The sequence below is a fragment of the Staurois parvus genome, unplaced genomic scaffold (assembly GCF_062004578.1).
Source record: "Staurois parvus isolate SC_StPar_1 unplaced genomic scaffold, SC_StPar_1.0 ptg000177l, whole genome shotgun sequence".
Classification (NCBI taxonomy): Eukaryota; Metazoa; Chordata; class Amphibia; order Anura; family Ranidae; genus Staurois; species Staurois parvus.
Genome location: NW_028317973.1, coordinates 1,767,127 through 1,778,370, shown reverse-complemented (window position 1 = coordinate 1,778,370; position 11,244 = coordinate 1,767,127). Strand labels below are relative to the sequence as shown.

At 36.5% G+C, this 11,244-nt stretch overlaps 1 protein-coding gene across 1 annotated transcript in view; it reads right to left on the bottom strand.

The window, feature by feature from the left end:
- Positions 1-398: 398 nt before the first annotated feature.
- COL13A1 (collagen type XIII alpha 1 chain) overlaps positions 399-11,244 on the bottom strand; it is a 235,357-nt gene continuing 224,511 nt past the window's right edge. The window contains exons 36-38 of the mRNA XM_089677089.1: positions 10,374-10,460; positions 5,443-5,481; positions 399-734 (exon numbers count right to left, since the gene is read on the bottom strand). Coding sequence (XP_089533215.1) covers positions 732-734; positions 5,443-5,481; positions 10,374-10,460 — 129 coding nt within the window. The 3' untranslated portion in view covers positions 399-731. The remainder of the gene's footprint in view (positions 735-5,442; positions 5,482-10,373; positions 10,461-11,244) is intronic.

The window sequence follows — 11,244 nt, the reverse complement described above, 5'->3', positions numbered from 1 at the left end:
TGATATATGAACTAAAGGTCTTGTCTTGGAGTGACATTATTTTTCTGCATATAACTTTGATCAGATAAACTAAAGGCTACAGCACATGGCCTTAATATGATTTCTTTGGCCTTAAATGGTGCATAACAGAACAATAGGCAGCTTTTCTTACAGTGGCCAGCATGAGTTCATAGCCAAGATCATTTATTTTAATCTGTATTTTAATATTTACTGTCATTTGAAGCATAAACTCTACTTTTTCTTGCCACAAATATTTATTTTTTAACTCATTTGTGTTTAAAAGGCTTTTACTACCTAAAACTCCATATGTTTCTTGCTACAAATACATGTATTTTCTTGTAGCATGGTTGTTTTAGTGTTACAGGAAAAAAAGATTGATTCACTTTAAATGCCGGAGGTGTAGAACATCATAATTTTATTAACCATCATACTCAGGTAAACGGCCATCATTTCTCTGATGTACTTTTGGCACCAAAGTATAATAACTTAAAGAGCATTATTTAAAAACTGTGCACAAATATCATGCAAATACAGCAGCATTTTTCACAAATATTAGAAAAGCAAAAACAAAAAATATACACAAATTATTCAAAGAGAAAACAAAAAAATGTAGTATTTATGTACAAAAATGAATAAAGTTTGGTATGTCTTTCTTTTTGTTTCTACAGAACACTGTATAAAAATAAATATTCTATGTACAGACACAAAGGACAATTCCCAGGTTAGAACGATCACTGCAAAAGAAAACATAAACTTGGTTAGTTTTGGAATCCCAGTACTTGCAAGGAAACGTATTAACATATTTTGACAGGCAGAAATAAAGGTGTTCTTTGGAACCCTTCCTTATTTGATTTCCAGTTACTACTTTGACAACCAGTGAAGCAATAGTACACTATAGTACTTCCTGACAATTGCAAGGGACTAAACCTCATAAATCCTGCTTAAGACTGGGTGTCCCAAGCAACTAAAAAAAATGGCCATCCACATTTTTTAAATACAGTGGTTTGGCTGCTGTGCTACACTTTACGTGCCTGCAGAAATAAAAGGTTGGACTACATACATGAATTGATGGCATCATGTTACCATATTTTTCTACACAACCAATCAATGTATCTTGTCTTCTTACACTGTCCACCACTAAACCACAGATATCTTTATTACCTAATATACACAAAAAGTGTCTGCAATATCATGTTTAGCAGATAAACGGCCAACCTTATGATTTGATCATGTGCTGGCCAATCCAACTTTAATAAAATAATTGAAATAAAATAAATAAAAGAATCATGTTTGTTCATTAAAAAGTTACTGCTTAACCCCGGCCCCAAAAATAGCTAAAAAAAATCCCAGTTTCGAATAAAACAATTCTGCGCAAATCCAAGACTTCATACGACTTTTGAGGTAAAGCTTCCACCTAGCTTCCCCTGCTCAGCATTTGGCTTTTGATGTTTTAACAAAGATTGATAATATGCAAGAAAGTTATATGCAGTCATTAACTCTGTACTGTATTTTTAGAGTCTCATTAGAAAATCAATTGTTCCTTTTGCCCTTTTTTTAGAAACATTGGGTCCTATGTACCTCTATCCTATGTCACCTTTCAAGTCCAAGACTGCTTTGAAAGGGTCAGATACCAGTGCCAAGACAATAAAAGGCTGCTTCCCAAGCGCATAGTAAAAATGCAATGTACCCTGGTCAATGATGGGTACTTTGACTTCAAATATCTACATATAGATTTCATTTTAATTTATACCCCAGCACCTTTTTAAGCTACACCTTGGTACACCACTAACAACAGGCAGATCAGGTTCTACTAGATAGCCTGTATTGGCACATGCAGGACACTTTTGGAAAGCTTGGATTTGATTGATATTGATATTACAGAAACCTTCAATGCTACAAAGAAATAAGCGGATCCACCAATATTTAAAGTATTGGCTTTGATTGAAGTTTTATGTAGTGTTAAATTATACATACAAGGAAAATACAGCAATTAATGTATGCATAGCTCCAATAATTATTTATTTTGTCCTAATACATTCAGCCTCCAAGGGAAGCTTAAGTCTTGGATACCAAGATTTTTCTTTTTGATCTATAGGCTGGTGGCTTTACGGGTAACGAGAGACACTCTGAATCAAAGTGGCAAGCCTATGGGAGTGTAGGGGAGACTTGTTTGAAAGTTAGCTTGTAAGTTAGCTTAGTAAGCTTGCATGTTTCTGGAGAGATTCTCAAAGGCTAAATAATGTAGAATCTTGATAGAAAAAAGGTGCACACCTTAAAATGCTTGGGACTTGAAATAGGTCTAGGGACCCTATCAGGGAATAAAAGGATATGTCCAGAAACAACTTTTTAGAAGCCGGACTGAAACTTAGCCTATGCATAATCACAGTATGGGACAATAAATATGTCCGTCTGAAGAAGACTTGTTGAATGTTGAAGAAATACAAAAAAAAGTATGGTGCTCACAAACAAAAGTTTAGGAAAGGTGTTATGAGGCATGAGGCTTATAAACCATTAGTAATCAACTTCAGTCCTTTCAATGAAAAAGCAAGAGGACAAGAAAAGAATTATACAATGGGTTATGAACATCCAACAATAGAAGCAGTTATAAAAATTCAAGATGACCTAGTCATGATAAGGGTGAGAAAAAGAATGAATCCTGAATATTGTTCAGGAGTCTAAAAGACAGAAAGAATGGGAAGCACTAAAAAAAGAGATGGTAATGCTAACCTGCAAGATTCTTAAATATTGTCTACATGCAATAGGCATTTGTATTCTTGCTACAATTTTGGTGTATTTTGAATATGCCTTCCATATTTTTACAGAACTTCACTGTGAAACTTTGCCTTTGTGCAGGAGCCTCTTGTAATAAAAACTGATTACTGCTTCTCTTCCTTACAAAGGGGCAGGAAAAGCGAAGAATCAGCTCCCCTATTGGGTTGGACCAGCCAGGCCGCATTTCCACCCCTCTCTGCAGACACTCATCATTGCTCAAGCCACAGGATTACCACTGTGAATTTTGTATGTGTCACCGGACAGCTGTGCTCACCCGTTGGGCCTGATTGTACCTGATTGGAACATTTTCAATATATCCAGTTCACTGCATTCTGGCTTTGTGTGTGTTCTCTTCTCTGCCATACCATGCTGCATCTTGCTCACACAGTGATGATGTCATCACTACTTTTAAAAGGTATTAACTGCATTTAAAAAGAAACGGTGCACAAAAGTGGGTTTATATCCTTTGTGGCTACTGAAGAATATACACTGCTCAAAAAAAATTAAAGTAACACTTTGAAAACACATCAGATCTCAATGGGGAAAAATATGATCCTGGATATCTATACTGATATGGACTGGGTAATGTGTTAGGAATGTAAGAATGCCCTATTGTTTGATGGAAATGAAAATTATCAACCTACAGAGGACTAAATTCAAAGAAACCCCCCAAAATTAAGTGAAAAAATGATGCAACAGGCTAGTTCACTGCTGAAATTTCATTGCAGCAACTCAAAATGGTGCTCAGTAGTTTGTATGGCCCTCAAGTGCTTGTATGCATGCCTGACAACGTAGGGGCATGCTCCTAATGAGACGACGGATGGTGCCCTGGGGTATTTCCTCCCAGATCTGGACCAGGGAATCACTGAGCTCCTCAACAGTCGGAGGTGCAACCTGGCAGCATCAGATGGACCGAAACATGATACCCCGGAGGTGTTCTATTGGATTTAGGTCAGGTGAAAGTGGGGGCCATTTAATGGTATCATTTCGCCACATGACGCCGGGCATTGTCATGCACCAGGAGAAACCCAGGGCCCACTGCCCCAGTGTAGGGTCTAACAGTGGGTCTAAGGATTTTATCCCGATACCTGATGGCAGTCAGGGTGCCATTGTCTAGCCTGTAGCCTGTCTAGCTTGTAGAGGTCTGTGTGTCTCTCCATGGATATGCCTCCCTAGTCCATCACTGACCCACCATCAAAAAGGTCATGCTGAATGATATTACAGGCAGCATAATGTTCTCCACGACTTCTCCAGACCCTTTCACATCTATTACATGTGCTCAGGGTGAACCTGCTCTCATCTATGAAAAGCACAGGGCGCCAGTGGCGGACCTGCCAATTCTGGTGTTCAATGGCAAATGCCAATCAATCCGCATGGTGCTAGGCAGTGAGCACAGGGTCCACTAGAGGATGTTGGGCCCTCAGGCCACCCTCATGAAGTCTGTTTATGATTGTTTGGTCAGAGACATTCACACCAGTGGTCTGCTGGAGGTCATTTTGTAGGGCTCTGGCAGTGCTCATCCTGTTCCTCCTTGCACAAAGGAGCAGATACCGGTCCTGCTGATGTGTTAAGGACCTTCTACAGCCCTGTCCAGCTCTCCTAGATTAATTAATCTCTTGGAATCTCCTCCATGCTCTTGAGACTGTGCTGGGAGACACAGCAAACCTTCTGGCAATGGCACGTATTGATGTGCCATCCTGGAGGAGTTGGACTGCCTGTGCAACCTCTATAGAGTCCAGATATAGCCTCATGCTACCAGTAGTCACACTGACCCTAGCCAATGAAAAACTAGTGAAAAATAGTGTAAGCATTCCTGTTTTGGGGGATGTCTCATTGTTGCCCATCTAGTGCACCTGTTGTTAATTTCATTGACACCAAAGCAGCTGAAACTGATTACCAACCCCCTCTGCTACCTAACTGACCAGATCAATATCCCAGGAGATTAATTTACTTGGTGGTATACTCTTATTAAAAATTGTTCCTTTAATTTATTTTGAGCAGTGTATTTAAATGAAAATGATGTCCCTAGAATTCAGCTTCAATTAAGGAGAATGTTTCAGGAAGCAACTCACAAGACAGAGGCTGAAAATTATGGAGAGTGTAAAATAGCTTAAATTTTGAAGGGCCCGTTAAGGATTATAGCTCCACGCTCTCTGTAATACCACACAAAGAGTGCAATCAATGATTAAATATACAATAAAAACACACAGTGTTGGAGATACAAACACGTGTGATAAACATTGCTAGAACTGGGGCTTTCCTCTTATTTTCTATGACAAATGCAGGTATTTCAACCAACAGAGGCAAAAGAAGTGCAGGCCAAAAAATCTAGCAGCCCCCCCCCCTCACTGATCTATTAATGGGGGTAGTTGCACATGCACAGTGAGTCCAAAGCTTAAGCACTTATCATTCCTACAGATCCACAAACATCAAAAGAAACTGGTTAAATGTTTTAGGTTCAAAGTAATAATCCATGCTGAGACAAGTGCTACACGTGTATCCTTTTTTTTGCCAAGCTCACAATGGAAAGGAGCATGCTAGAACGAACAAAATACTGATTTATGCATCTATCATTTTCCTTTATAACAAAAACTCACATAAACAATGTGTGCAAGGCATAATCCAAAATTCAAAACACAGTTTACAGATACAGAAAAGTACAAATGTTACCTTATTCCAGCAGCCTTGTACAGGTAAACCATCTTCTCCCTAGGAAACAGAACAGTACCTTATATCCTATTTTACTGAAGTAGACTAAAATATTACACACATTATGCTTTATTTTGCCTACATTTCCCTTTGTATTGGTTTTATTATTTTAAGCTGTGAACACAATGGCAGATTTAATGTTGGCTTCCAAATGTTTTATTTTAATTAAAAGCCTAAATCCTACATTACAAGACACTGTATGTAAAAATCCAGAAAACCATTGCCAAATACGTATGCCCACACTCGTACAGGAAATTAGGAAAATGTCTGATGTTAACACCGATTTTAGGTTAAATAGACAGATGTTGAATCTGGCAGTATGCAGGAGATTACTTGACAGAATGTCAGCTGTATGTAGAAAAATATCCCAAACCATGAATACATTTTTTTTCTGGTAATCTCATGCATTTAATTATGAATTTTATGAAAAAAGTTAATTATGTATGAAAACAATACTTTTTTCTGGTAATCTCATGCATTTAATTATGAATTTTATGAAAAAGTTAATTATGTATAAAAACGATACTTTTGTTCTGGTAATCTCATGCATTTAATTATGAATTTTATGACAAAAGTTAACTATGTATGAAAACAATACTTTGGTTACTGTGTTTTTATTATTCTTTAATTTAAACTTCCAAGTTTACTAATGTCACTGGCCCCCATCAAACTGATAAAACCACAACTTCTTAAGGAACATTCATTTAATTTACCCATATGACACACAAGAAGGACCATACAGTAGTATTGGCGTTTATCAGTTCAAATTGGAGCTCACATACACACAGTGAAGACTTGCATATTAACAAGGGTATGATTGCCTAACTATGAACACTAGAGAGACTCCTGGAGTAGCAGCACAGAGAACAAACATCATGTAAATTACATTGTAGTCTACAATTCATAATTCATTCATAACATGCCATTGCACCAGAGCATATGCTTTCACATCTAAAGATACTTGCCAACATTCCTTGACAGAGCAATCTATGTTCTTAGTATTTTTAAACCTAAGCCAGGATTGATGAAACACAGAAACACACTCACCATATTTTCAGTGTTCATTCTAATTTGCAAGCACAAACACTGGCCATAAGAAACATAGATCGGTTGGCAAGTATGTATCTACACTAAGGCTGGCACCACTCATGAAGAACCTTTCTGTTTGCATGCCTGTGCCATTTGCCTTTATTAATAATGATCTTCTTTAAACCCAAATATAACAAGGACAATGTCAATACCATGCATAGAACAGGAACTAATGACAAGAGTTCAAAATAATTAAAAAATATAAAATATGTATTTTAGTCAACACTGTTTCATATATATATATGAGTTGCAGTGGCCAAAACTGAAAGCAAGCAATGCCTGTTTGAGGATTTTTTTACAGTCTGCACACTCACAAACCCACTTAAAATACAGTCCATCCCAATGCACCATTGCAATATGGGGAATTTTACTAGTGAAGAACAAAATTTTGAAACTAGTTCATTCCTGACATTTGTCAGCTATATGTATGAGTTGCAGTGGCTTAAACTGAAAGTAAGCAATGCCTGTTACAGGATTTTTTTTTACAGTCTGCACACTGACAAACCCACTTAAAATGCCGTCCACCCCAATGCACCATTGCATCAGGTAAGGATCCCTGAATTGTATGAGCTTGTTATGGTAGAAAAAGGCCTGCTTAGCAAGTGGAAATTGTTAGATTGGTCAGCAGTAGGTAATGTAAAAATTACATGTTAGAGTTACTGAGTTAAGAACAATGTATCTTTACAATGACTCCCTATTCCATTTGGTCAAGATGAGCATAATATACAAAGTTTTGAATTAGGTGCCAGTAGAAGGAGGCATATCATTTGGAGCTGTGTGAGTTATTATTGTAGGATGTAACTTTCCCTGAGGAACATTGGTGTCTCACTACCTCCTATCGCAATATTTCCTTTCATTTCCGTAATCTCCTACAGCTTCCTGTCAAACTTGATGACAGCCTCTCCTTCTTCTCCAGCCTCTCCTTATCCTACAACTAGCCTAAGTCCATTGAAATATTGAGTCACACTATGGAGTGTCATACAGAAGGAGGTAATGAGATGGGTATGTGGGAGCGATACTGCGATACTGTTGACAGGAAACATATAGGCATGACTGTTCTGGATGTGCTTATGGAGTGCTTGTGAAACAACAATGAATGTATGTTGGTATGAGGGGTTAAGAGTCAATCTAATTGATGTCTGGTCTCGGCACTAGATACAGGATGTATCTAACTTTACCTAATGGGCCGAATTACTTTGTCTGGTCACTGTTGTCCAGCTTTTATTTTCAAATTATACAAAGGAGAGTAAGTTGTGGGATTTTGAAGATGCGTAATGATAGTCAAAATAATCTTTTAAAAAAGGATTTTTTACAATTTATTTATATTAAAATTACATTGAATACAAATAGTTGATGATGCTTCCCAACATGTTTCACCCAACCAGGGCTTACTCAGGGCAAGAGAAAGGCTATCCGCAATACAGTTTACAATTGTATCAAAAAACATTAATCAATCACATATAATTATACCATATACATCAAACTACAATACACAAATTTTGTATTTCCAAAAATTAATTGTCCAAATATGAGCCACCTGCTTACCCTTGGGACTTTGCTGCCAATATTGTTCTTTCGAAAAAACAAACAAATGTTAATCAAAAGCACAAGCATCCTTGTGATTGCAGAAGGTACATAAAGGACTGAATTCTACCAAGACAAGATATGCGCATATAACCATCAGCAATTTTTCTACCAAAAAGAAATTTCTAACATTAATCTCTTACAAAAAAGGGGGAGATTATTAACAGCAGATAATCATTGCTGGATATCAGAGGTCTCCCTTATTCATAAGGATTCCACACTATTAAAGAAAAAAACAAGAAAAAATTGCTCAGTACAATCACACCTAAGGACGCATGTCCAAAACATGGGTGATCTCTAAATATCGAGGCTGTGTTTAACCTTCACATCTTTATGGATTCAGTGCTTGGTAAGGCTAACATTGTTACATTTTGCTGAGTCATTTTCTACTGATATGACCTTATAATATTTCTCTGTATCCTTTGTGAGCAATTTCTTCTTGTTTTTTTCTTTAATAGTGTGGAAAACTTATGAATAAGGGAGACCTCTGATATCCAGCAATGATTTTCTGCTGTTAATAATCTCCCCCTTTTTTTGTAAGTAATTAATGTTAAAAATGTTTTTTTTTGGTAGAAAAATTGCTGATGGTCATATGCACATATCTTGTCTTGGTAGAATTCGGTCCTTTATGTACCTTCTGCAATCACACGGACGCTTGTGCTTTTGATTCAACATTTGTTTGTTTTTTCAAAAGAAGGATATTGGCGGCATAGCCCCAAGGGTAATCGGGGGGCTCATATTTATCTGGACAATTAATTTATTGGAAATATAAATGTATGTATTGTAGTTTGATGTATATGTTATAGTGATTGATTAATGTTTTTTGATACAATTGTAGACTGTATTGCGGATAGCCTTTCTCTTCCCTGAGGAAGCCCCAGTTGGGCGAAACGTGTTGGGAAGCATCATCTGTGCACTGCAGTCAAGCGTGTTGTGATTGTTAAGTCAGATGTAGCTATTTGTATTCAATGTAATTCTATTGATATACATAAATTATAAAAAAATATTTTTTTAAAAGATTATTTTGCTACCATTACGCACCTTCAAAATCCCATAACTTACTCTCCTTTGTATAATTTTGACAGGGATGTGGTGCAATATGCTGATTGCCAACCACTCGTCATTCTTTTAATTTTCTATGTTATTTTCAAAAGTTTTGCTTAGTAACCTCGTCATTCATGGATCAGGAGGACAAACAATAGGAATACAACCTCTCATGCTAATAGACTACAGATATACTCCATATTAACATACAGTATATCTACTAATTTTATCAAAAGCCTAATAGAATAGCTAATAAATACTTACAGTATGTTGTTATAAATATCAAATTATTGGGAACATATTGGTAAGTACATGAAAAATATTTTGTTTTAGGATATGATAGAAAGTAGGACGTCAGTTACTTGTTTAATGTCTGAGAAGCATGGTTACATAGACTGACAGATAAATAGACAAAGATTTGGATGATGCAGGTAATATATAGTCATACATTCATGCCAGCTACAAAGATTTAAGTACGTTGCCAAGCATGCAGGAAAAAGGGTTGTTAAAGCCATACCAATGGGCAAGGGGCATCCAGCCCATCCAGCCCTGGTATCCCTGGATCACCATTTTCTCCTTTTATACCTCGTTGTCCCTGTTTACAAAATCAACTACTTTTATTATTCCATGAGATGCCTCATGTTTCTCTTTTTATGGCATATAACTCCAGTCAAGGCAAAGCTGCGGGACATCTTTTTAGGACACTGAATGGCAGAGTAAAAAAATATTGTATAGAATGTTTCACATATTTTATGGTTGTAACTATTTTTCCACAAAGAAACCAAAGTGGCAACGGACAGTGTTTGGCAAAAAAACAAATCTGTAAATTCTAATAAATGAGTCCTGCAACTTTGCCAGTTCAAAGTTTAAGACCTCCTGAATATTGTAGTCTTGAGGAAGGGAAGATATTTACCAACAGTTAAAGCAAGCCTCTGTCTTCTCAGAACCTGCAATAAATATGTGCATACATTCCTAGTGATAGGTAAGACCATGAGTGAACACTAAATGTTTTCAGCCTCAAAACTATACAATAAAGTACAATAAGGTCAAGGCAAAACAAATTATTAAAAATTGTCAGAAAACTATATAAAATACAGAATTTAACTCAAAACCTCTTCTTTTGCTCTTCCCATCCTCAAGTCCTATATAGAATAAAAATCAAAAATCAAACATACCAACGGGCAGGGTGCATCTAATCCAGGCGCTCCTTGGTCTCCCTTATCCCCTTTAGGCCCCCTAGAGCCTTTCTTCCCCCTTTCCCCCTGCAAAAATTAATTAAGTTCAACAAAAGATATAGTAACTTGCAGGATCATCCAGTTCAAAGTTGTTTTAAACTTGAGTTAAACATTATCTAGAGATAAATAGAAGAGTTATATATAACATGAAAAACTATCTATACTAAATCTATACTCTCCTATTAAATGCATATAAATCTTTAAAGTGGAGTAATATTCATAGTATAAGATGTTTATATGTAAAATAACAGTGAGGTTGTGTTTATGTTGCTTGTATCTGGAAAAGTGAGTAAAGGAATGTGGATACAAATGTAGTCTATTTTCGGTTTTCTGGACCATGATTATACCTTTAGTGTTCTTATTTGATTTTAGAGACAGTGACAGTTTCAATTAATCTTTGTTGAGATTGCTCAACAGGTTGTTAATGTCTATGAAAGAAAAAAATGTACAGGTTACTACCAAACTAAAGGAAATGCTCAAGATTACTATGAAGGAAAACAAGGACATCAGCATCAAATAATGCATGGCTTGTGTGCTGGTATGTATGCTTTTCTAATGTATTGCCTAAAAGGACTAAGAAATAATGGAAGGTTGCTTCCATAAATTAGTGACAATTCTGAACGAATAACATAACTGTAGTCAACTGAAAGAAAATCTGCTAGAAAGATAATAAACTGGCTAAAGAAAACCTGTGCCCATAATAAAGTTACAATATGCTCATATAGCAAGAAAATCTAGAGCAAACCCAGACCCCAAAACACCAGGACACACTGATACGTAGTCATCTGTTCGATCACCAACTCTACCTGCC